Raw genomic sequence first — 27,848 nt, forward strand, 5'->3', positions numbered from 1 at the left:
TAGCCACTTTAGCCTTCCCTCATAGGGAAGTTGTCCCATCCCCTTTATCATTTTCGTCGCCCTTCTCTGCACCTTTTCTAATTCCACTATATCTTTTTTGAGACACGGCGACCTGAATTGAACACAATATTTGAGGTGCGGTCGCACCATGGAATGATACAAAGGCATTATAACATCCTCATTTTTGCTTTCCATTCCATTCCTTTCCTAATAATCCCTAACATTCTATTTGCTTTCTTAGCCGCAGCAGCACACTGAGCAGAAGGTTTCAACGTATCATTAACAGCAATTCCTTCATTTAGGTTCACATTTAAAGGGTTTGATGGTGTAAAAGATAGAACTTAAGGAAATCAGATGAAGAGTTTTATGTTGCAAGAATGTAAGGAAAGTGGAACTTTGCAAATATCACACAATAGCTTTTACCTGTTCCTCAATAACTGTAACAGGTGACTAATTTTATCATGATTTGGCTAGCTCATTTCAGGCAGTGCTTTAAAGTGTAATTGCTTGCAATATGAAACCTATAGATGCTCAGACTTTAAAGCTTCTTAGTGAAAGTGCAAATTGGAAGAGCTTGTATAAGCATATACCCTGATACTTAAAGAAAGTAACACATTACTACTGAATACTACTTATCATTTCTATAACACTATTAATATGATGTTGAACAGTACGAAAGAATACTAACATCAGTCCTGTAACTGATGTAAATGTCCTTGCCTAAATGCTCTTAAATTATATAGTTCTATAAGTTATACATGTCTTTGCACGCTGTGCCAAGCTCTGCCCATATGCACACCCATTGGCAAAGTACTCATTGTCAAATCATGCCATGTAGTTTTCCGCTAGCCGGTGTTCTATGAGGTCATTGCCTATAAGGGGTAATTCTTTAAGAAGCCACATAGTTTTAGCAGCAGGAAGATGCATAAATAATGCCATTTACGCACATAGCCTCTTATACAGTGCTGACTAGTGGAAAAGTACCTGCCATGGTTTGATGGCATGTACTTTGCTATAGGTGGTGTTTGGGTGGAGCATGAGCAGGGTGCACAGGCACACAGGTAAGTTACAGAACTCTATCATGTACATTCTTAGGCATGAGAATTGCATCAGGTGCCACGACCTTCCACCCATAGATATGGCGTGAGTGATTGTTCATTATTGTACATGCATTTTCATCCATTTGCTTTAATGTTCTATAAAGAAAAGTATGCATCTACTTTTCTTTAGAGAATAGGCTTAAAATAGGTGCCACAACCAGTGTCTACAGTAGGGGCCCTGTTATATAATTATCCTCTAAGTGGTTAATTCAACTCAGTAAATAGAGCCCCCGATTCTATATAGCGCGACTGAAATTGCATATGCAAATCTGGTCATATTCTGGACTTGCTCTTGCAATTTAATTGACAAGTCAGCGCTGATAATTGCCACTTAAGCAATTATTGATACTAATTGGCACTAATCGGAATTTATATGCACAGCTTGCTAGGCATATTCTGTAAAGTGGTGCACGTAAATTCTATTGCGCATGGCCTGGTTTTTGGAATGGGCAGTCTGTGGGTGTTCCGAAAATCTATGTGCAGCCTAGCTTAGATGCTGGTATTTGCACCAAGTTTTACTTGGCATAAATGGACATGCTTAGAGTTAGGCGCAGGCATGGCTGCTAGGCATAATCTATAAACTGCACTTAAATCTAGGCACAGTTTATAGAATATGGCTAGGCAGAAATTTTTTCAGCTTGATTTTTCAGAACCTAGTCCTTTCTGTGTGTTTTATTTGCAATTTTTAGTTATTTGTATTTGGACCAGTATTCAGCCCACAGTAGTCGGTGATCTTAAAGGCACTGACCACAGTGAGCAGAATTTGACTCAGATATCCAATGCTTGGCCTATCCCAGGCACTGCATTTAATATCTGCCAGAAGTTATCCATGTGCTGCAAATACTCAGAATGGTGTCTGAATAATTTGCCAGATAAAGTGAGAATAGTCTTTCTGCTGCCCTTTATCCAAGTACCTCAGTGATTCCCAAACCTGTCCTGGGGGACCCAGTCAGTCACGCTTTCAGGATATACACAATGAACATTCATGAGATTGATTTACATTCACTACCTCCTTGGTTTTCAAATCTATCTCATGAATATTCATTGTGGATATCCTGAAAACATGACTGGCTGGAGGTCCCCAAGGACAGGTTTGGGAATCATCTGTGAGAACCAGAAATCCATCAAAGAAATGATCAAGACATTGAGGATCTCCAACAAAGGGATTGGAGATCTTTTACAGAAAGAGGACAACTGGACACAGATCACCAGGTCCTGCAAAATCAACCCCTCAACTTCATCTTCTGTTGAACTGAAGAACCGGTTTGCAGCTCTGGAGGTAGAAGAGCTGAAAATATCTCAAGAACAAGAGGAAACAAAGCTCAACAATCCCAAAGCTGCTGAATCAGTGGCCAGTAAGAAGCAAAAGGTAGTAGTAGTTGATTATTCTCTTCTGAGGGGTACTGAGGTGCCCATCTGCTATCCAGACATTATGTCCAGAGAGGTGTGCTGTCTGCCTGATGCCAAGATTCAGGATGTAGCAGAAACTTTACCAACACTCATCAAACCTACTGACCACTATACTATACTGCTCATCCATGTTGGCCCAAATGTGATACTGCCAGATATCTTGCTTTAACACACGAAATGTGACTTCATGCTGTGGGACAGAGGGTGAAGCAGTTAGGTGCACAGGCAGTTTTCTTATTGATCCTTCCTGTTGAGGGTAAAAGCCAAATAAGGGAAGCTCGTATCCTGGAGCTGAACATGTGGCTGCGTGGATGGTGACAGCATGAGTGCTTCGGTTTCCTTGATCATGGGATGCTTTTCCAAGACCTACTGAGCAGAGATGGCATCCGTCAAAGAAGGGATGAAGTGTGTTCTTTAACAGACTGGCTAATGTACTAAAGAGGGCTTTTAAACTAGATTTGTTTCGGATGGTTGAGAAAAGCCCCAGTCATTAACAAATCTCAGGAATATTAGATATCTAATACTTTTATAGAAATTGGAAAAAAGAGCAATATCTGGAGAGCTTTGTATACCAATGTCCATAGTATGGAAAACAGATTTCTAGATCTATATGTAGAGAGGTGTGGTAGCCATGTTAGTCCACTCTTAAAGATTATCAATAGAAATCAAACCTAGATCTATATGGTAATGGTAGAAGCCGACTTGGACTTAGTGGCAGTCATGGAGACATGGCTTACAGAGAACCATGACTGGGATATAGTTATACATGCCTATAAACAAATCAGGAAAGACCAGGATAGGAAGGAAGGGTAGAGGAGTAATATTAAAGTGACAGAATTGCAGGACATATGGGGTAAGGAGGAAGCCTGTGGGTTAATCTTGAGAGAGGGAATGCAAGAAGTATTTACATTGGTGTGATATACAGGCCTCCCTCACAATTGGATTAAATAGATAGAGATTTAATTGAAGATATTCACAAGATAGCTATGAAAGGAGAAGTACTACTGATAGGTGATTTTAATCTGCAGGACATTGATTTTGGGTGTTCATGTTGCGGGGTCATCTAGAAGCAAGGGGATCTTGGATTTTCTACAGGAAGAATTGTTCCAGCAGTTGGTAATGGAACCCATGCTGAATGAAGCTATTCTGGATCTGGTGCTTTCAAAAGAAGAGTTAAGCCAGTCACCGATTGCCATACGAACACCCAGGCTGTTCATTATAAGGGTAATATTTGTGTGGTAATAAATTGGATTATAAGTGTAAATGACTTTCCTCTGGGATTGTGCTGAGAGGCTCAGGTAAAACAAACTCTGAGTTAAGCCACTAGTCTTACTGACCATTGGATAGTTATGGTTGTGCAGATCAGAATTTTGATGCATTCCTAAGAGCAAGGATAAATGTTGGCTGTCTGACTTGTCTCTTCTCATGCTGTGACAGATTAGATTTTTTTGGATGGAAATAACAGATTATTCCAAAACTTCTTCTTTTCCTTGTGCTGATATGATTTATGTAGAGATGCTGTTACTTTACTGCCAGACTTCAGAATCTTGGATGCTCATCTCTTTTGTTTTTGTTTTTTTTTTTAGGAGGGGAGGGGGGGTTGCTTATTGATCTTATTGGGTTCCATGCCTTTGTTCTTAAGAACATGTACTTGTCATGAGCTAACATGAGCATCAGGTTTTTGGACCTTGAGAAATATTTTCATGATTTTATTTTTATACAAAAGACATCTGTCGTGCTCATTAGGTAAGTGGAATGTAAAAGTGACTACACTATTCGTTTGTTAATGCATTCCATTTGCACAAACAGCCACTGGGGTTTATCAAGAGCTTGGCAAGTCTTCAACATATCATGGTTTGTCTAGAGCTAGATCTCAGTCTAATAGAAGGTTGTAAGCAACGTGACCATATCACACGATTTTTGCAAAAGCTTCACTGTCTACCAGTACATTACAGGGCTAAATTGAAAACTCTATATCAGATCTTCAAGGCCCTTAAAGGAAATGGCCCAAGATAGCCCCCTCCCCCACACACACACTCCCTGAAAGACTTCTCTACTTCATGAAGCAGATGAAAGCTTGTCTCTTTACCCAGGCCTCTAATGGAAGAAGTAACTATTATTCACTCTTAGCTGAGATTATATTCATGTATCTTTTTGACTTTGTGTGCAATTAAAAAAAAAATAGTCCCATTATTTTCAAACTCCTGATACTCTAATATATCTTCTTGTTTCATCTTTGCTTATACCCTATGCTGTCTGTTAAAATGTTTTAATTTGTATTGTGTTATTTTAATGTAGCATACTGTGCCAAACCTTGTATTGTTTGACTATTTTTACTGCTGTAATTGGCTATTGCTTTTGTTGACATATTTTTGCTGTACGAATTCCTGCAAAAAGGCAGAAAATAAATCCTAATAAATAAATTTCACAAAGCGGGCAGCTGAAACTAACATTTGTAGGTTTTCCACACATCATCTGAGCTTGAAACTAAATGGAGGAGGTCATTTTAGAAAGTTATTATTATGATTATTATGACATTTGTATCCCACATTATCCCGAACAAGCTCAGGTTCAATGTGATTTACATTCAAGGAAAACATCAAAAATATAATACAGTCAGATAATTATAGCATTTTAAAATACTAGCAATATTGTATGTCATGATGCTAGAGTATTGGTTATGTTTTAAGAGAGATGGCAACATTAGTTTATTGTCTTTTGATAAGATATGTACTTAATACTACTACTACTACTTAACATTTCTAGAGCACTACTAGGGTTACGCAGCGCTGTACAAAATAAACAAAGAAGGACGGTCCCTGCTCAAAGGAGCTTACAATCTAAAGAACGAAATGTCAAGTTGGGGCAGTCTAGATTTCCTGGGTAGAGGTGTAGAGGCTAGGTGCCGAAGGCGACATTGAAGAGGTGGGCTTTAAGCAGAGATTTGAAGATTGGCAGGGAGGGGGCCTGGCGTATGGGCTCGGGGAGTTTGTTCCACGCGTGGGGTGAGGTGAGGCAGAAAGGGCGGAGCCTGGAGTTGGCGGTGGTGGAGAAGGGTACTGAAAGGAGGGATTTGTCTTGAGAGTGGAAGTTACGGGTAGGAACGTAAGGGGAGATGAGGGTTGAGAAGTAAGGAGGGGCTGCAGATCGAGTACATTTGTAGGTTAGTAGCAGAAGATTGAACTGAATGCGGTACCTGATCGGAAGCCAATGAAGTGACTTGAGGAGAGGGGTGTGATATGAGTGTATCGGTTCAGGCGGAAGATAAGATGTGCAGCAGAGTTCTGAATGGACTGAAGGGGGGATAGGTGGCTAAGTGGGAGACCAGTGAGGAGTAGGTTGCAGTAGTCAAGGCGAGAGGTAACGAGAGAGTGGATGAGAGTTCGGGTGGTGTGCTCAGAGAGGAAAGGGCGGATTTTGCTAATGTTATAGAGGAAGAAGCGACAGGTCTTGGCTATCTGCTGGATATGCGCAGAGAAGGAGAGGGAGGAGTCGTAGATGACACCGAGGTTGCGGGCAGATGAGACGGGGACGATGAGGGTGTTATCAACCGAAATAGAGAGTGGAGGTAGAGGAGAAGTGGGTTTGGGTGGGAAGACAAGAAGTTCGGTCTTGGTCATGTTCAGTTTCAGGTGGCGGTTGGACATCCAGGCAGCAATGTCGGATAAGCAGGCCGATACTTTGGCCTGGGTTTCCGGAGTGATGTCAGGTGTGGAGAGATAAAGCTGGGTGTCGTCAGCATAAAGATGATACTGGAAGCCATGAGACGAGATCAGGGAGCCCAGGGAAGAGGTGTAGATAGAAGGGGTCCAAGGACAGAACCCTGAGGGACTCCAACAGAGAGCGGAATAGGGGTGGAGGAAGAACCATGAGAGTGTACTCTGAAGGTACGATGGGAGAGATAAGAGGAGAACCAGGAGAGGACAGAGCCCTGGAACCCAAAAGAGGACAGTGTGTCAAGAAGTAAATTGTGATTAACAGTGTCAAAAGCGGCGGATAGGTTGAGGAGAATGAGGATGGAGTAATGACCTTTGGATTTGGCAAGGAACAGGTCATTACAGACTTTGGATAGTGCCATTTCTGTCGAGTGGTGGGCGAAAGCCAGATTGAAGCGGATCGAGGATGGTATGAGAGGCGAGAAAATCAATGCAACGGCTGTGAACGGCACGTTCAAGTATTTTGGAGAGGAGGGGTAGGAGGGAGATGGGGCGGTAGTTGGAGGGACAGGTAGGGTCAAGTGAAGGTTTTTTGAGGAGAGGTGTGACAACAGCATGCTTGAAGGTGTCAGGGACAGTTGCGGTGGAGAGAGAGAGGTTGAGGATATGACAGATGGGGGGGGGGGGTGATGATAGGAGAGATGGTGATAAGTAAGTTGGTGGGGATGGTGTCTGAGGAACAGGTGGTGTATTTCGAGGAGGAGAGAAGATGGGCGGTTTCCTCTTCGGTGATATCAGGAAAATAGGAGAAGGAGGCCTGGGTTGATTGGTTGAGGGAGTGGGTGATAGGATGAAGAGGAGGAGAAGTTTTAGTGGTGAATTCGAGGTTGATCTTCTGGACCTTGTCGCGGAAGTAGTCAGCCAGTGATTGAGGAGAGAGTGAGGGGTGGGGGGGGGGAGCGGAGGGCACTTTGAGGAGGGAGTTGAGGGTGGCGAAGAGACGACGAGGGTTAGAGCTGAGGGAATTAGTCAAATGAGTGTAGTAGTCCTGTTTGGCGAGGAATAGGGAGGACTGGAAGGAGGATAGCATGACTTTGTAGTGAATGAAGTCAGTATGGGTGCGAGATTTCCTCCTTACTGACTTCATTCACTACAAAAAGAAAAACCTTTAGTAATCTACGGAATTTCAGATGAACTAAGTACCTTAATTGCATGGGTAGAGAATTCCAAAGTTTGGTTCTCTGATATGTGAAGCAGTGGCTTACCTAGGGCGGGGCGGTGGAGGCGGTCTGCCCCGGGTGCATGTTGCAGAGAGGGTGCAAGGAGCAGCCGCTCAGCTTGTTGGCTCTGTCGGTCCCCTGCTCCCTGTGATGTTACTTCCTGTTCCAGGGCAGAGGGCGCAGGGAACCGACGGAGCCGACTGCCGCGAGGTTGCTCCCAGCATCCCAGGAGGTAAAAGCAATGCACCCGGGGAGGGGGTGTTTTGAGGTGATGCACCGAGGGGGATGCTGCTGCATCGGGGGGGGGGGGGGGGGGGGCAACGCTGCATCGGGGGGGGGGGGGGAGTGCATAGTGGTGATTTGCCCTGGGTGCCAGCCGACCAAGGAACACCACTGATATGAAGCATGCAACAAGGATTGATTTGTAAAAAAAGACCTTTTTAGTATGGAAAATGGAGCGTGAGGTATTCTCTAGATGTTTTTACTATATTGCATGAAGGTAAATCAATTAGTTTTTGTATGTAGGAGGGTGATAAACCATATATGATTTGGTTAACAGTCACATATTTTAAAGATGATCCTGGTGTTTATGGGAAACCAGTGAAGTTTTAACAAAAGAGGGGAAGGCTTCTCAAAGCGAAGAGCACTGTATACAAGGTGGGCAGTGGTATTGTGTGCTGTTTGTAATATTTTAAGGCATGAGGTTTTAATACCCACATTTAATTCCACATTTAAACCTGGTTTTTACATTTAGAAAAAGTAGGGATTCATTTGAAAAGAAAGTTGTTCCTCTATATCTCTTTAACTTGTTTTCTGTCTTCCTATATAAACATCTGTGACCCTTGGTCTTGTGTTAACACTTGCACAGTTTTGATAAGTTATATTATCTTATCCAGTTACAATGTGTCAGTTCTGATGGTCAAATCATTTTTGTGTATCTTTGTATCCTAGGGGATTAAACCTCTTGTTCTCAGTTGTCTATCATATACCAAGCTCCCCAGTCTATGCTTAAAAGCTGCAGCTTAGTCTGTGGAAGTAATGTGTCATGGGTAAAAAGGTTCTTCTAAGAATATCAATCATTTCCAGTGTCTAACTTTCAAACATATTGATAAAGCATTCCCACCTGCATTTGAGATTCGTTTGGAATTAGCATTGGAGGGAGAACCATTATGCAAATTTAGGGAAAAGGCTAGTTACAAGACAGTACCTGAAGAGGTACACAGTTGTACTGCTTGAGAGATGGGCATAAGCTTGCATTTAAATTTAAACCAAGGAATATGCAAATTAACTTGATTTATTTTGCATGTCATACAATTTGATCATAGAAATATGCAGTCAAAGATTATGAAGAACTATGCTAAATGGTTTTAAGCCTAGGCTGCAAAGAGAATTTCTGATGCCACAGTCCATTGATCAGTGGCTACTGTGGGGGTCTCGGTGATGAATTGGAAGGCACTCAAGGGATGCTAGCCAAAAGTACCAAGGTTGTTGTCAGTGGCAAATCACCCACATAATGTTAAATATATAGCTGTTTAGACTTATTTGGATTCATAGTGATGCTATCCATTGAAATGGCACCTCTGAAAATCCATATACAGGGTTAAAGTAAGATATCTGTTTACCCTGATAATAGCCACTCATGCAGTACCACTTAGATCAGTGTTTCCCAAGTTGGTCCTAGAGTACCGCCTTAACCAATCTGGTTTTCAAGATATCCATGATGAATATGCATGAAAGAGACTTGCTTAAAATGGAGAAAATGTATGCAAATCAATCTCATGCATATTCATTGTGGATATCCTGAAAGCCTGACTGGCAAGGGTGTACTCTAGGACCGACTTGGGAAACACTGACTTAGATAAGCCAGATAGCTGCTGAACTGATAACTTAAATGAATAACTTTTTAGCCAGCCCCAGAATGCTCCTAGTAACACCCATTTAAAAACAGACAACTTTTGCTATTTGCAGATTAAATGGTCCCAGATATCTATACATGTGGCCTGGATTAGAAAACAAGTTCTTATGCTGTCAGTACTGCAACCCACCACATAAGTGCTCTTAATATCAGGCCCACTGGGTGAAATAAAAAGTGGAATAGATTACTAGATAATGTTAAAAATAAAATGTAACTGAACACCAAAAAGCAGTGAAAACATTTCCTTGTGTTCCACAAAACATATTGAAAAGAAGGGGAAATAAGCTGATGCCGTATAGGGAAGACAACCAGCTGTGGGCTCAATTTATGAAATGATTTTCTCCTGAGTGCAGACTGCTCAGAAACCTACAATATATCAGATTTTTGAGACATGCCCTGTTACTCAGTATTATTACATCATAAAAGCTTGTATGTGAACTTTGTAAATGGATATAAAGTCCTTGACTAATTCTTTCATATGTTAAGGGTTAATTGTATTAGGTTTCAGGTGTTCTGTTGCTTGGGAAAAAACCACACTTCTGTGTGACTGTTTTGGATTTTCCCACATCCTCAGCTGGCAGAATGATTAAAAGCAGTCTAGCCCGTATTCTGTTACATGGGTGGTTCCCCACAGTGTCCTCAGTACATTGCAGGCAGATTGGTTTTCAGGATATTCATAATCAATATGCATGAGGTAAATTTGCATACAACTCAGTCTCCAGTATATGGAAATATATCTTAGGCATATTTGTTGTGTATGTCCGGAAAATTCGAGTGGCTGCAGGGTCCTGCAGGCAGGTTTATTAACTGCCTCTGTGTGTGGTGGCCAGTGAGCATATCCAGCACAAGAATTTAGAAAAGTTCTGAAACTGAGCTAATGTTACTCGGTTTCCTCATATAGTTCTGTAGTTACAGTTGTAAATTATCAAATAAACCCAGAATAGCCAAAGGAAACTACAAAAAGCTCTCAGCTCATCTGAGACAGTTTTAAAAAAAGAGCATTTGTTTGTTTGTTTTCTGACTTTGGCCATTAGAGAATAGATTTTCTCCTCATATAAATTAAGCTCACTCGGCTCTAATTTATGACAGCTTCTCACACATACTTATTTTGTATTTAACTAGAAATTTTCTGCTTTGCGACATTTTCAGAATTAAAAGTCCCCTTCTAAAGTTGTAACAAGAAATAATTTACTTGGGGATAGCTCTAGAGCACTCGCTAATGTTTATAATTTTTAAGAGCAGGCGCTGTATTTATAAGTTTTAGGATATTAATTTCTCCACCACTTACCTATAAGGTAAGACAATTCACAATTACACTGAATGAAAGAAATTAAGTATATTTATTAGATTACATTAACCTGCATTACCAGGTTTAAGAAAGAACAGGAACACTATATATTTAGATTCAAAAGGGTTTATTAAGTTACAATTTTAGCAATTAATGTTGCAGCGAGAGATAAGAGTCTTAAGAGATCTTACAGAGAATCTGTGCTTAAAGTAGGTAGCAGGTTTTTAAATCAGAAGTTATAACTTTGTTGTAGAGCATGCTGTAGTCCAGTGAAGAGCCATGAGGCAGAGGCAGTTCCTCACAGCAGGCAGGTGGGCTACAGGTCCCAGAGAAGCAGATTTCCAAGAGCAGATTCCCAAGAAGAAGCAGGTCCCAAGAGGCTAGAGAGCTGGGCTTTTCCAGGCTTTTTTATACAGTCTGTTTGCAGGGAAATATGAGTACATGTCCAGTGTGCTTTTGCTTCTTGGTTTGCACTCGACCCTGGCATTTGCAAAGCATTGTGGTATGTTGGTCTCATGTCTTATGACATCACAAGACTTCCTGTCTGGATTTTGCTGACAAATGGTCTTTTGAAGTGAAAAGGCTTCCTGCTCTCTGTAGCAAATACACATTATACTTTCCTTTTGTCAAAAGGTGTGTGGATTCCCACCTTCACAGGTTTTCTGTCTCCTTGTTTCTACTGGTTACCTTTGATCCTTTGTTCTGTTGACCAGCCAGGCTTTTTGATCAGAGGAAGAGAGTAAACTTAAAAACACTCTTTGAAGTATCCTCTTACTTGTTTGTATTTGAATAGTTCTTTTGTTCAGAGTCCTAGAGGTGTTAACTACCTAGCCAAGCTTTGGCTGTCAAAAGTTTCCCAGGAAAAAGGGAGGGGGAGATGAAATTCAGGCTAGCTGATCTCAAAGCTGTATTTTTATATTGGTATCTGATTCAGCACAATCAATAATTATGCTACATATTTTTCAATAATCCTGACAATTAAACTGATACCATAACAAAGTCTCTGTATATTCTGTACATTATTATGGTTTTTTTTCACTTTATTGTTTGTTTGTAAGCCACATTGAACTTGAGTCTATTTTGGGCTATTGTGGGGTATAATTGTCATGAATAAATAATAATAAATAAATAAGTCTCTTGGGGGCCCTTTTACTAAGGCGCGGTATTCCTAACGTGGGCGTGGTAAAAGGGCACTAATGCGGGACATGCTGAGGTGTCCTGTGGTAGTTTGGCCAGCAGTGCACGCTAGTCCCACGGTATAAAATATTTTTTGCTGCTGGAGCTGTGTGGGGAAATTGGCGCATGACCATTAAAAATGAAAAAAAGAAACCTGACCGCGGCCATTTTTCAGCCACGCTAGAAAGTGGCTGGAGCGCATGGCAAACCCACACGCTAATCGCAGTGCCAGCCACTTTCTAGTATGGCTTCATAAAAGGACCCCTTTATATTGTGTTGAAGCATTCCCTACAGTGCATGGAAATATGTTTCTATTGAAACTATATTTGAAGGTATCTATCTATTCAGTTGCCATCTCCAAATAATTAAAATTCAAAAGGAGAGAACTGAAAAACATGAGAACTGTCAAAAGAGAAATTATCAGCAGAATGAATTCTTTTATTAAGAGCATTAGATCAAAATTAATGTCTGGATAGCTGTCAAAGGAATAAAATGGCATGACTTCTTGAAAGGACCAGTGGTTGTCACTGGTTCTCTTCTTTCTCATTATTTATTAATCCTTAGGGGCCCTTTTACTAAGCTGCGTAGGCACCTACACAAGCCCAACGTATGCTGATTCAGAACTACCGCCTGGCTATCGTGTGGCCCGGGCAGTAATTTCAGTTTTTAAGCGCATCCACTAAGTGTGCTGGAAGAGTTTCCACTGTGCGGCGCTAACCAGGTGGTGATCAGCATTGTATGTGCACATATGATTACCACTTGGTTAACACGTGTGACCTTACCTCTAAGTCAATAGGTGGCAGTAAGGTCTCAGACCCAAAATGGACGTGTGCTAATTTTAATTTTGCTGTACGTCCATTTTCGGCAAAAAAAGGCCTTTTTTGCAGGCACGCTGAAAATTGGACCTGCGCACATCCAATACATGCATCTACAACAGTGCAGACCAGTTTTTGGCACACCTTAGTAAAAGGACCCCTGAGTTTTGTAATTACCACGTACTAATGCCAAAAGTAATGTGTAATAAGTGCAAATCCTCTACTTTATCTGTCCGGGGCATTCCCAGTAGTTTCCTACTTGGTTAACCCAAATTAAAATGTGTTAACATTCATTAATTGCATTGCTCGCATTAACTTTGTGTCTTTCCTCCCCAGTCCCTTCCTATTCCATGACCTGCCTTAGGTGGTTAACTTGGAAATGAGCATGCACTGATTGCTAAGGGACCACATTAAGTATTACTGCATCTTAACTGCCGCATGAACAGCTAATATGGCTTGGTAAATAGATTCCTAAAAGTTTTACCTGATGTATGCAGTATTCCCAAGTGTTTATATTTAAAGCAACAGTCGTGCATTTTCGGTTACAAAATAACTTGCTTCTTTCAGCTATAAGACTGTTTCCTTGCTTATGCCCAGAGACTATATGGGCGAACTGGTTTAGCACTAGGGCTGAGATTGACAATCACCAGGAAGCCCTAGGCAAATATTTGACACAAATGCTGTTCTCTTCACTGTCAATAATTCAGACTACTCTGGTACTGGTGTTCTAAACAAATTTGTTTACTTAAAGCTTTTTTTTTTCTTTTGTTAGGGCAGATGACTGGGACAATAACCATAGCAGAGTCCACAATCAAACAATATTTACAATTTCTCTTTATTTCTCTTGAATCCTTTACTCCTTGCAAGAATATGTGCATATCTTCTCTTTACTCTTCTTAATAACACTATAGCCAAGGATAAAAATATGTATCAAACATGATAATTGTCCATTATTATCTCCAGAGATCAGATGTCAGCTTTGGCTTTGGTCTGGTTCTGGGTTCCTTTCTCTGGTCCCGGGTCCACTTCTTAGGGGCAGTGGGTTTTGTAGCAGAATAATACTACACACATGTGGCTTGGAAAAGGTATTTTATCTATAAATAGACCTACAGCACTTAGAGCAGAAAGTAACATATCATAGTAGATGACGGCAGAAAAAGACCTGCACGGTCCATCCAGTCTGCCCAACAAGACAAACTCATATGTGTATACCTTACCTTGATTTGTACCTGCCTTATTCAGGGCACAGACCGTACAAGTCTGCCCAGCAGTATTTCCCGCCTCCCAACCACCAGTCCCACCTCCCATCACCGGCTCTGGCACAGACCGTATAAGTCTGCCCTCCACTATCCTCGCCTCCCAACCACCAACCCCTCTTCCCCCCACCTGCTCTGCCACCCAATTTTGGCTAAGCTTCTGAGGATCCATTCCTTCTGCACAGGATTCCTTTATGCATATTACTACTACTACTACTACTATTTAGCATTTCTATAGCGCTACAAGGCGTACACAGCGCTGCACAAACATAGAAGAAAGACAGTCCCTGCTCAAAGAGCTTACAATCTAATAGACAAAAAAAAAATAAAAATAAAGTAAGCAAATCAAATCAATTAATGTGAATGGGAAGGAAGAGAGGAGGGTAGGTGGAGGCGAGTGGTTACAAGTGGTTACGAGTCAAAAGCAATGTTAAAGAGATGGGCTTTCAGTCTAGATTTAAAGGTGGCCAAGGATGGGGCAAGACGTAGGGGCTCAGGAAGTTTATTACAGGCGTAGGGTGCAGCGAGACAGAAGGCGCGAAGTCTGGAGTTAGCAGTAGTGGAGAAGGGAACAGATAAGAAGGATTTATCCATGGAGCGGAGTGCACGGGAAGGGGTGTAGGGAAGGACGAGTGTGGAGAGATACTGGGGAGCAGCAGAGTGAGTACATTTATAGGTTAGTAGAAGAAGTTTGAACAGGATGCGAAAACAGATAGGGAGCCAGTGAAGGGTCTTGAGGAGAGGGGTAGTATGAGTAAAGCGACCCTGGCGGAAGACGAGACGGGCAGCAGAGTTTTGAACCGACTGGAGAGGGGAGAGGTGACTAAGTGGGAGGCCAGCAAGAAGCAGATTGCAGTAGTCTAAACGAGAGGTGACAAGGGTGTGGATGAGGGTTTTGGTAGAGTGCTCGGAAAGAAAGGGGCGGATTTTACGGATGTTGTAAAGAAAGAAACGACAGGTCTTGGCAATCTGCTGGATATGAGCAGAGAAGGAGAGAGAAGAGTCAAAGATGACCCCAAGGTTTCGAGTTGAGGAGACAGGGAGAATGAGAGAGCCATCAACAGAAATAGAAAACGGGGGGAGCGGGGAGGTGGGTTTTGGGGGGGAAAATGAGAAGCTCGGTTTTGGTCATATTTAATTTCAGGTGGCGTTGAGACATCCAGACAGCAATGTCAGACAAGCATGCTGAAACTTTGGTTTGGATGCAAGGTGAGATATCAGGGGTAGAAAGGTAGATTTGGGAGTCATCAGCATAGAGATGGTAGGAAAAGCCATGGGATGAGATTAATGAACCAAGGGAAGAAGTGTAGATAGAAAAGAGGAGGGGACCAAGAACAGAACCCTGAGGTACGCCGACAGGCAGAGGGATAGAAGTAGAAGAGGATCCACCAGAGTGAACACTAAAGGTGCGGAGGGAGAGGTAGGAAGAGAACCAGGAGAGGACAGAGCCCTGGAATCCAAGTGAGGACAGGGTATCGAGAAGTATGCTGTGATTGACAGTGTCAAAAGCAGCGGAAAGATCAAGAAGAATGAGGATGGAATATTGACCTCTGGATTTAGCCAGTAATAGGTCATTGGAGACTTTAGTAAGCGCAGTTGTACGTCTTACAGGACGGGTCATCAAAGGTGCAAGAGTGTCTAAGGCAGAGGATAGAGTATTGTTGTAAGAAGAAACAGCCTCGTTGACAGACGTGGATGGTGCCACAGTAGAGAGGAGGTTTGAAACATGGGAGGATAGAGATGAAGGGTCAATATCGTGAAGATTCCTAGATAAATTAGATAAGATAGGATGGGACTGGGAGGGAGGAGATTTAAGTGTGAAAGTTATAAGATGGTGATGTTTGAATTCCGTTACCGTTTTCATCTCCACCACCTTCCGCGGGAGGGCATTCCAAGCATCCACCACCCTCTCCGTGAAAAAATACTTCCTGACATCTTTCCTGAGTCTGCCCCCCTTCAATCTCATTTCATGTCCTCTCGTTCTACCGCCTTCCCATCTCTGGAAAACATTTGTTTGCGGATTAATACCTTTCAAATATTTGAACGTCTGTATCATATCACCCCTGTTCCTCCTTTCCTCCAGGGTATACATGTTCAGGTCAGCAAGTCTCTCTTCATACGTCTTGGAACGCAAATCCTGTACCATTCTCGTAGCTTTTCTTTGCACCGCTTCCATTTTTTTAACATCCTTCGCAAGGTACGGCCTCCAAAACTGAACACAATACTCCAGGTGGGGCCTCACCAACGACTTGTTCAGGGGCATCAACACTTCCTTTCTTCTGCTGATCACACCTCTCTCTATGCAGCCTAGCAACCTTCTCGCTACGGCCACTGCCTTGTCACACTGTTTCATCGCCTTCAGATCCTCGGATACTATCACCCCAAGATCCCTCTCCCCCTCAGTACCTATCAGACTTTCCCCGCCTAACACATACGTCTCTCGTGGGTTTCTACTCCCTAAGTGCATCACTTTGCATTTCTTCGCATTGAATTTTAATTGCCAAACCTTAGACCATTCTTCTAGCTTCCTCAGATCCTTTTTCATGCTTTCCACTCCCGGGTGTCCACTCTGTTGCAAATCTTAGTATCCAGGGCTGGTCTTAGGCAGAGGCGACCAAGGTGACCGCATAGGGCCCCGCGCCTGAGGGGGCTCCGCACGGCATGCCTAAGGGGGGCCCCGCGCAGCGCCTCAACTCTGCCTCGCTCGTGCCTCCGCTCCGACCTCCGCCGCTGCTCGCCTTAGTCGCCTGAGATGATCCCCATTCCCGCGGCTCGGCCACTCCACTCCCGCCACCACCGGCGCGGCATCCACCCCCGGCTTGGGCCCGCTACTAATTGTAGTGGACTTGAACTGAATAATTTCTGGGGAGGGGAGGTTTCATGATAGCATTGTGCTTATTATTTCAATCAGTTTTTTTCGTACAAGTTTAGCTTCATTTATCTTTATTTGAAATTTCATAAATAAAAAAATATTCTAAAAATGGAATAATCTTATCAATGGGGTGGAGCTAGTGTGGAGGCGGAGCTAGGGTAGGCGGGGCTAGGATGGGGCCCCACCAAATTGGTCTGCATAGGGCCCCGCACTTGTTAAGACCGGCCCTGTTAGTATCATCCGCAAATAGGCAAACTTTACCTTCTAACCCTACGGCAATGTCACTCACAAATATATTGAACAGAATTGGCCCCAGCACTGATCCCTGAGGCACTCCACTACTCACCTTTCCCTCCTCCAAGCGAACTCCATTTACCACCACCCTCTGTCGTCTGTCCGTCAACCAGTTCCTAATCCAGTTCACCACTTCGGGACCTATCTTCAGCCCATCGAGTTTATTTAAGAGCCTCCTATGGGGAACCGTGTCAAAAGCTTTGCTAAAATCTAAGTAGATTACGTCTATAGCATGTCGATGATTCAATTCTCCAGTTACCCAATCAAAGAATTCAATGAGATTCGTTTGGCACGATTTCCCTCTGGTAAAACCATGTTGTCTCTGATCTTGCAACTTATTGGCTTCCAGGAAATTCACTATCCTTTCCTTCAGCATCGCTTCCATTACTTTTCCAATAACCGAAGTGAGGCTTACCGGCCTGTAGTTTCCAGCTTCTTCCCTATCACCACTTTTGTGAAGAGGGACCACATCCGCCGTTCTCCAATCCCTCGGAACCTCTCCCGTCTCCAAGGATTTATTAAACAAATCTTTAAGAGGACCCGCCAGAATCTCTCTGAGCTCCCTCAATTGCAGCTTCTTTCTGTGTGTCTGAGTGTGCCTGTCCCTCTGATTCTGTGTGTGTCTGTCAGTGAATGAGAATGAGAGTCTGTCATTCTGTCAGGGCTGAGGAGGGGGGGATGTATGTGGAATGTCTGCAGGTAGGATGGGGTGTGTGAATGTGTTGTGTCTTTTCTCTTTGTTCCTCTCTGGGGACAAAGAGAATTCTTTTCCCAGCACCTGTGATATAGTTTGATTTGTTTTACCAAAGAGGTGTGAATTCCTGTGAAGGCACAGTTTATGGAAACAGTGGTTTATTTTCTATTGTTCTCCTGAGTGCTGATTCTGGTCTCTTTTATTGCTCTGAAGTACAGGTGTTAAAACATGCAAACTATGCCCAATCCGGTCTACTTACACTGACATACCCAGGGATCAGACTGGGGGGGGGGGGGGGGGGGGGGGAAGAATGACGAAGCTGCTTGCATTCTCTCCCAGAGGCCTTTGGCTGATACTCTTCAGTAGGCCCTGAAGCCTCAGGCTAATTTTCAGGTTAGATAATGCTGACAATAATCGCTTACAATCTCTTGTTAGATGCGCTGAGGGACTCAAGGATTCTGAGGCTTAGGTGGCTTGATTCTGATAGGAAGTGTGATGTTTCCCCAGGACACTTGTTGCTCTGTTTCTTGAAGTTTCAGCCAATTGATCTGTTCCAGGGTCTGGAACAGATGATAGGTAGCCTTGGTCATACTGCTGGAAATACACAACTGAGCCAGGCGTCTCCTTTACTCCTTTTATTCTAAGAGTGGGTGCAGCAGGTTCTCCGTTTTCCATTGTCTCAGTCACAGTACAGAGCTTAGGCAGTTACCCCCAGATTATATCTATGGCGTATTCTGATTTGTGTGTATCCCCTTTCCCTAACTTAATTTGATAATGAGCCAATCAGCACCAATAATTTATTTATTTATTTGTTGCATTTGTATCCCACGTTTTCCCACCTCTTTGCAGGCTCAATGTGGCTTACATCATGGATAGTGAAAGTAAGAAGAGAATAGATATTTGGTATTACAGAAGGATTTTGGGTTACATGGTAATAGAATACATGATAGTAATGTAACAAAAGGCATTATAAAACATTTCTGGATATATGTGGGGAGTTTCACATGTGTTGATCTTTGTGGTATATCTTGTCAAAGAGATGGGTCTTCAGTTGTTTTCGGAAGTTGGTCAGTTCATAGATCGCTTTTAGGTTGCGTGGCAACGCGTTCCAGAATTGCGTGGTCATATAGGAAAAGGTTGATGCATGCATTAGTTTGTATTTTAGACCTTTACAGTTGGGGAAATGAAGATTAAGTAATGTGCGAGATGACTTTTTTAGCATTCCTGGGTGGTAGGTCTATCAAGTCTGACATGTAGGCTGGAGCATCACCATGGATGGTTTTGTGAACTAGGATACATACTTTAAACGTGATGCGTTCTTTGAGTGGGAGCCAGTGTAACTTCTCTCGTAGGGGTTTTGCACTTTCGTATTTTGGTTTTCCGAATATGAGTTCTGGGCTGTTTGGAGTTTTTTGAGTATATGCTCTTTGCAGCCTGCGTAGAGTGAGTTGCAATAGTCTAGATGACTGAGTACTAATGACTGTACCAGATTATGGAAGACGGTCCTTGGGAAGAATGGTCTTACTCTTTTTAATTTCCACATTGAATGGAACATCTTTTTGGTTGTGTTTTTCACGTGATTTTCAAGTGTTAGATGCCGATCAATGGTAACTCCAAGGATTATTAGGGTTTCCGAGATTGGTAGGTTTAGTTTTGGTGTATTGATGGTGGTAAATTTGTTCGTATTGTGTTGAGAGGTGAGTATTAGGCATTGGGTTTTTCCAATTAAAAAAATTGGTCATTTTTTTAATTGGAATCTAACAAGCAATTATCAACACTAAATGGCAATAATTTTAATTTACATGCACTACTCACTAAGTGTATGCTATAAATTCTACTGTGCAGATCCCAAAAGAGGGAGTGGCTATCGGAGGAGCATGGGTGGATCATGGACATTCCAAACATTTACGCACAGTGTCATAGAATAATCTGCTCTGTGCCTAAAGTTAGGAGTGGGCATTTACACCAGGTTTTCATTGGTGTAAATGGCTGTGCCTAAATTCTAGTCATGTGGGTGGATTTAGGTGTATTCTATAAATCGCACCTAAATTTAGGTGTGGTTTACAAAATATGCCTAAGCATGTTTTCCTTTATTGCTGATTTTTTAGGTGTCATGTATAGAATTAGGTCCTTACTGTCACTACAGTCGCTCTTAGACTTATTGCAGATTGTCCTCACCAGGGTAGCCAGGTATTTCCATCTATACTTGATTGGGCTTAGGTGGGTAGAACTTTTGAGCTGGATGGCTCTCCCCTCACATGCAGGTCATTTGGCCAGGGAGGCAATGATATGAATTCTGCTCAGGGTTTTATACCCCTGGAAAGTTCCCTCCAAAACAAGTCTCCTTTCCTGGTCCCTGGGGAAGATACTTTTCTCCAGCAATCATTGATGGTAGATATATTACTTTACCAAAGTCTTTAGGTGTCACTGTCATTTCTTACATTCCATAGCAGGTCCATGGGCTGGCTCTTTACACAGCTACTTTAGAAGCTGTAGTAGTAACCAATGGTAGAAGAGAATAGTAGCCACACACAGATTGGTTGGCATTGTCAGAAAGCATAGTCGAAAACTAGGGGCAAAAAACTGTTATTTGTATCTCTTGGGATTATTGTGCCACTATGAGATAACTAGATAGCAAAGGAGACTATCACTATGCTGGGCTCATGTAAGATAACTGTATAAATCTTTATACAGACTGAAGAAATGTTGTTACATTTAAAAAGAAATTTTCAAGGACCTGAGGTCATGCTATGAAGCTTGGCGGAGGAAAGCTCTGAGAAAATAAGAAAATATAATGTAATTTTCCAAATATATTATGGCCTCGAATATTCACTGCCAAAATCTTGAAAAACCATTACTGGCATTTGTAATCTATACCCCATCTTAGGACCACATGAGTGATTCTCATCCATTTTCTTCATGGCTCCCAAACAAGTCTGGTTTGGGGGAAAAGCATATGCAACAAACCTGGTTGCTAGACCAAACATATCAAGACATGCCTCATGAATATTTATTATGGATATCATAGAAATCAGACCTGCTTCGGGGTCTTGAGAACCACAGTTGAGAGCTCTTGCAGTACATAGTGAGAAGGCTTCAAAAGAACTATGTAATTTTTTCCAAATATTGTTGATATAGGTTGATTTAATTCCATTCTGGCCCTGTGAAGTTAATCAGCACAAAAACCTAATGCTAAAAACAGTTCAAACGGAGCCCAAGTTCTTGTCTAAGTTTTAATATATTTTAGCCTACATTTTTCCATATATTTATTTTTCCCACATTGTGGTTTGATGACTTCAGCATTCATGGTTAGTAGCTGAATTGTCTTGATCTTTGGCTGGTATACCACTTATACAGGCATTCATACTGTGAGAACTACCACTGACAGATCTTTCAAGAGATTAGTAAGACGTCTTAGAAGTACATGGGAACCTTTTGAACCTGAGCCTTTTGGAAGCCATAAAACTTGAAGTGAACATATTGATCTGTGAAGCAGCCTAACTGTGATAGTGCAGTGATAGTTCTGTTATACTCATCAATGAAGTGTTGAGTCATATCACACGTAGGTGTAATACAGTTTGTTTTTCCTACAATGATTTACGGTGAAGAAGGATTTTTGTACTGGAGCATTAAGTAATAGCTGCATAAATCTTTCAGTAGATTAAATCTGCACGTCTCATAGCTCATCTAACTAAAGGTTTTGGTATTCTGTTTGATAAGAAGACTATGGGTGGATATATAGTTTCTTAAAGATATGACTGCTCGTTTCTGTAATTGTGCATTTGGGGTGGTAATATCAATTGCGATCCAGTCCTCAACCCCTCAGCTGAATTTGCTAGAAGTCTAGTCTCTAACTTTTTAGACATGTAGACGTGTTTGGGCAGAATCATGAAGTACCTGTTCATGTGTAAATGTAGTGGGTGCATTGTAGCTGCAGTTATGCCAATTATGTGAGCCTATTAGACAAGTTGGCACCTGTGTGTTTTCATAACATAGCCTCAAACTGGTCACCTACTTAGACTTCCAACCTAAGTGACCTGTTAATAAAATTACCCTCCATGAGATCACATATCTAAACTTTGTTCACCAAGAAAGCTAGGAATGATCACTCAGGGGTAGGGTTACCATACATCTGGATTTCCCCAGACATGTCCTCCTTTTCAGGGGACTGTCAGGGGTCCGAGCGGTTCTTTCCAGCCTTCCCGTTTGTCAAAAGACATACCATAAACTCACCCCCAAGAAAGCCTTTGCTAAATCTGAGCAAAAACGTGCATATTGTTTCAGTCCCTGTCCAATTCCCGTCCTCAGGCACCCTTCTGCTGAACAGAAGGGTGCCTGAGGACCACCCTTCATTGGTGAGGCCCCACCTGGAGTATTGTGTTCAGTTTTGGAGGCTGTATCTTGCAAAGGATGTAAAAAGAATTGAAGTGGTGCAAAGAAAAGCTACAAAAATGGTATGGGATTTGTGTTACAAGACGAATGAGGAGGGACTTGCTGACCTGAACATGTATACCCTGGAGGAAAGGAGAAACAGGGGTGATATAATACAGACATTCAAATATTTGAAAGGTATTAATCCGCAAACTAACCTTTTCCGGAGACGGGAAGGCGGTAGAACTAGAGGACATGAAATAAGGTTGAAGGGGGGCAGACTCAAGAAAAATGTCACAAAGTATTTTTTCAAGGAGAGGGTAGTGGATACTTGGAATGCCCTACTGAGGGAGGTGGTGGAGATGAAAATGGTAATGGTATTCAAAAATGCTTGGGATAAACATAAAGGTATCCTGTTCAGAAGAAATGGATCCTCAGAAGCTTAGCAGAGATTGGGTTGCAGCACCGGTGGTTAGGAGGCAGGGCTAGTGGTTGGGAGGCGGAGCTAGTGCTGGGCAGACTTCTATGGTCTGTGCCCTGAAAATGGTAGGTACAAATAAAGGTCAGGTATAGATATAAAGTAGCACATATGAGTTTATCTTGTTGAGCAAACTAAATGGACCGTACAGATCTTTTTTCTGCCATCAACTACTATGTTACTATGTAGCTTATTTTCGAAAGGGAAGGACGTCCATCTTCCGTCACAAATCGGGAGATGGGTGTTCTTCTCTCAGGGTTGCCCAAATCGGCATAATTGAAAGTCGATTTTGGACATCCCCAACTGCTTCCCGTCGCAAGGATGACCAAAGTTCCCAGGGGCGTTTCGGAGGCGTAGCGAAGGCGGGACTGGAGCTTGCCTAACAGAGGGGCGTCCTCAAGTGATAATGGAAAAAAGAAGGGCGTCCCTTACGAACACTTGGCCAACTTTACTTGGTCCTTTTTTTTTATGACCAGATGACCATCGGAGAGAATTGGGGATGACCTCCTCTGACTCCCCCAGTGGTCACTAACCACCTCCCACCCTGAAAGAAACCAACTTTAAAAACTTTTGTCTTTTTTTTTTAGAGTATAGGTGAAGGACCTCCTTCACTATGCCTCCGTCCCTGCGATGGCAGTTGAGGACGTCCTTTGCTATTTATTTATTTAGATTTTGCTCACACCTTTTTTAGTAGTAGCTCAAGGTGAGTTACATTCAAGTACACTGTATATTTATATGCCTCCGTCCCTGCAACGGCAGTTGAGGACATCCTTCTATATGCCTCTGTATGTGCGACAGCAGTTGAAGACGTCCAAAACGTGGACGTATGTGAGAAGGACGTCTATGCCTGGATGTTTCTGAGAGAAGGATGTCCATGCCTGCTATGCCTCTGACACCCCCTTTATTTACTTGGATTTTGGATCACAAGTAGCAGCAGTGGGATTTGAACCGGCCACCTCTGGATTGCAAGACCAGTGCTCTAACCACTAGGACACTCCTCCATTCCACTTCCTTGAAATTTGCCCATTCGTGTGGGGAGGGGGCAGTATGCAGGTCCCTGAGGGGGGGAGGTATGTGTGTGTCAGCGGAGGCATAACGAGGGCATGGATGTCCTTCTTTCAAACATTTTGGACGTCCTCAAATGCCCCCCCCCCCCCCCCCCCCCACAGGGATAGCCAAATTTCAAGGGAGTGGAGGAGTGGCCTAGTGGTTAGAGCACTGGTCTTGCAATCCAGAGGTGGCCAGTTCAAATCCCACTGTTGCTACTTGTGATCCAAAATCCAAATAAATAAAGGGGGTTTCAGAGGCATAGCAGGCATGGACCTCCTTCTCACAGAAACATCCAGGCATGGATGTCCTTCTCACAAACATCCACATTTTGGACGTCCTCAACTGCCATAGCAAAGGACGTCTTCAACTGTCGTCGCAGGGACAGAGGCATATCAAAGGACATCCTCAACTGCCGTTGCAGGGACGGAGGCATAGAAATATCCAGTGTACCTAAATGTAACTCACCTTGAGCTACTACTGGAAAAGGTGTGAGCAAAATCTAAATAAATAAATAGCAAAGAACATCCTCAACTGCTGTTGTGGAGGCATAGCAAAGGACATCCTTCACCCATATTCTTAAAAAAAAAAAAAAAAGAAAGAAAGAAAAAAGTTTTTAAAATTGTTTTTTTCGGGCTGGGAGGTGGTGACCACTGCATGCCTTTTTCCATTCAGTTAGTGCATCAGTTAGTCCACTGCAGTGCCCCTTTAGGGTGCCCAGTTGGTATCCTGGCATGTCAGGGGGACCAGTGCACTACAAATGCTGGCTCCTCCCATGACCAAATGACTTGGATTTGGTCGTTTTTGAGATGGGCGTCCTCGGTTTCCACTATCGCCGAAAACCGGGGGATGACCATCTCTAAGGTCGGCCTAAATGTGAGATTTGGGCGTCCCCGACCGTATTATCAAAACGAAAGATGGACGCCCATCTTGTTTCAATAATACGGGTTTCCCCGCCCCTTCACCGGGATGTCCTTAGAGATGGTCGTTCCAGTTGGATTATGCCCCTCCACATTACATAAACAGAAATTGGGGAACATGCATACTTCTGCCTGCACATCAAGCGGGCAATGTTCAAAGAATCTATTTCTACAGTAAAATACTCTTAAAGGGTTTATCTGAGGCAGTGGAGGGTTAAGTGACTTGCCCAAGATCACAAGGAGCATTATTTGTGAGATCTTAACCATGATTTTTCCCTGGTTCTCAACCTTCTGCTTTAGCCATTAGGCTGGCCCCATTGTAGTTATTAATTACAATGTGCATGAATTAAAACTGGTGATGTAGCCTTTTGCTGTTCTCTTTCAGGAGCTGGCTAGTTGTGGATGGAACAAAAAGGAAAAACACAGCCTTGCCCCTAATGTTGTTGCCTTTACAAGGAGGTTTAATCAGGTAAGACCTATGCATGCATATAGAAAATTGCTCGCTTTACTTTCATGGCAATATTCTGTATACTAATAGATGAATTCAACAAAAGTATCCTGCAGGCACTGAATCTCCCTGCATGTATATGTCATAGAAACATGACGGCAGATAAAGGCCATATGACCCATCCAGTCTGCCCATCCTCTGTAACTCTTAATTTTTCCTGTTCCTAAGCGATCCCACATGCTTATCCCATGCCTTTTTAAATTCTGGAACAGTCCTCGACTCCACCAGGAGGCCATTCCACGCCTCCACCACCCTTTCTGTGAAATAATACTTCCTTAGGTTACTCCTAAGCCTATTCCCTCTTATCTTTGTCGTATGCCCCCTCATTCCAGAGCTCTCCTTCATTTGAAAAAGGCTCTCTTCCTGTACATAAATGCCCTTGAGATATTTAAACGTTTCTGTCTCCTCTCTCCCAGCGTATACATGTTGAGGTTCATAAGCCTGTCCCTATAATTTTTGCATTCAAGACTTACTAATTTCGTGCAATTTATTCTGATTACCATCCTTGGGGAGGGCAATTGCCGGGAGATTACCCAGCAGTAATTGGACAACACCACATGTTGCTTGGTTACCGCCAGGTTAGTGTGGGAGCCCTTACCGTTGCCTAAATAGGTGGCAGGAAGGGCTTCACCGGACGTGGCTGCATGGCAAGTGTTTACCACACAGCCATTTCATTTTTTTGACATCTTGTCCACTGCAGTAAAAGAGGCCTTGGCGTGTGGCAAATCCACGTGCCAATGCTACAGCAGGGCCCCTTTTATCTCAGCTTGGTAAAAGGGCCCCTTAAACAGCTATACTTTAGCAGGCTTCACAAACCCAGAAATTCAATGCCAAAGACTAGACATGGCCTGACCTTGAATATCTGAGCATAACACTAGCAGCAGTCAACAAAACGCTAAGCACTACCAGCTGAATATCGGGTCCTAAATTTCTAAGAGGACCTGCCAGAACCTCTCTCAGCTCCCTCAAGTTTCTGGGATGGATCCCATGGCTTTATCTACTTTTAGTTTTTCAAGTTGTTCATAAACACTTTTCATGAATGGTGCGATATCTAGTTAATTCTCATATGTACTTTTATCAGCTGACCAAGGTCCTGTGCCAGAATTTTCTTCCATGAATACAGAACAGAAGTATTTGTTAAGCACATTCGCTTTTTCCTCATCACTCTACACATAGTGGTTGACAGCATCTGTCAGTCGTACAGTTCCATTTCTAACCTTCCTCCATTCATTAACTTACCTGAAAAAGTCTTGTCACCATTCTTTATGTTTTTAGCCATTTGTTCTTTTGCCTGAGCCTTTGACAGCTGTGTTTATCTCTTCTCTTTGTTTTATCTGGTAATCTCTTTTGTGTTCCTCCTCTTGTATTCTTTTGTATTTCATGAATGCCACCTCTTTTGCCTTGCTTTTGAGTGCATGTGCCAATCACTATCCTCCCCCTTAACTTCCAAGCAACTTCTTAATGCTCAACACCAACAGCACGGCTATATTTATATCTCATTAACATTGAGCATTAGGGAGTTGTTCTGCAATGCTGTTCTGGTACTGTTTCTCTGGCGCTGTTCAGTACAACGCCGGAGTTTTGAGCATCTGTCCCTAAGAATCCTTGTTCCTGCCACAGAATGATGTAGCCCATCATTTCAAAATAGCCTTTTGTTTTTCATGTATTCCCCCCCCCCCCCCCCCCATCTCCCTATGTGTCTGAAACCCTCTTTGTGGCTCTAGGTCTTGAGCCACCTATTGATATTCTCTGTATTGCATAGTCTTTCCTCACCCTTTTCATAGGCAAGCAGTATGTCAGAAAAAGCTACAGTCCTTACCAATGACCTTATCCCCCTTCCCCAGCTTCTAGAAATCTCTCTGTACTAGAGGAATGCTATTCCTGGCCAGGTTATCTGTTCCCAAGTGGATCACAACATCAGTCCTAATCTTTCTTCTCTTCTCTGATCACTCTGAGTGTTTGGTTTGTATTCCTTGTACCTGAATAGCCTGGAAGGCATATCACTTTATAAGGACTCATGGATTCTGTTCCCAGTTGAATGTCTCCGATAATAGAGTCATCTAGCAAAACAACCTTTCTGTTTTGAGATGTTTTTTCTATGTTTTTGGAATGTGATTTCCTTTGAGTTACTGTCATGAACTCTGCCTTCACTTCACTTTTAATATCTTGAGTATCATGTTCTAATGCTGAACATGAATTTTGTAGGGGAATCTCTTGGTAGGGCGGATGCTTCTGTGTGACAGGCTGCAGTCTACCAGAGGGTGCTGTAGCCTGTTTATTTATAGATTTGATTTTTTTCTGTGATAGAGGGGGTTAAATTTATCAGTTCCTTGTTTGGTGAGTTTCCCCTTGCATAGCAGAGATTTGTAGACAAATGGATCAACCTCTAGATCTCCACATGGTTTGCCCTTAGGTTGAAGGCACCACAGCTATTGCTGTGAATGAAAGTCATACTGACTGGATGGAATGAGGTAGCAATCAGCTAGATTATGCAATTAGACCTGTTCTGTCAGGTGTTAAATGGTGTAGTGAAGGTACATAGGTTTTTTTTTTTCCCCTTTACTGTGCTACCTAAGAGAGATTTAGACCTGATCAGGAAATTCTCTGGGAATCTTGAGTAAAAAAAAAAACAACGATGTAGGAAGCTATATGAAGAAGAAGTAGTGTGGATTTTATATCTCTCAAGACTAAAATATGTAATTCAGAATGACTTGGCTTTTTCAAATGTAATTAGTAGCGGCATGAACTGTTTTGATTCTGTTTTGGAATGTCAAGGTGTCTTTAAAACTCCAGGTAATAGCCATTCATGAAGACAAATGCAGAACCTT

The 27,848-nt window shown here is 42.6% G+C and overlaps 1 protein-coding gene across 3 annotated transcripts in view; it reads left to right on the plus strand.

The window, feature by feature from the left end:
• Nucleotides 1-27,848, plus strand: part of RALGPS1 (Ral GEF with PH domain and SH3 binding motif 1) — a 777,507-nt gene that overhangs the window by 213,684 nt on the left and 535,975 nt on the right. For all 3 annotated transcript variants that reach the window (XM_030207496.1, XM_030207498.1, XM_030207497.1), the window contains exon 6: nt 24,898-24,981. In XM_030207496.1, the coding sequence (XP_030063356.1) occupies nt 24,898-24,981 (84 nt within the window). The remainder of the gene's footprint in view (nt 1-24,897; nt 24,982-27,848) is intronic.

This window comes from Microcaecilia unicolor, chromosome 6 (assembly GCF_901765095.1).
Source record: "Microcaecilia unicolor chromosome 6, aMicUni1.1, whole genome shotgun sequence".
Classification (NCBI taxonomy): domain Eukaryota; kingdom Metazoa; phylum Chordata; class Amphibia; order Gymnophiona; family Siphonopidae; genus Microcaecilia; species Microcaecilia unicolor.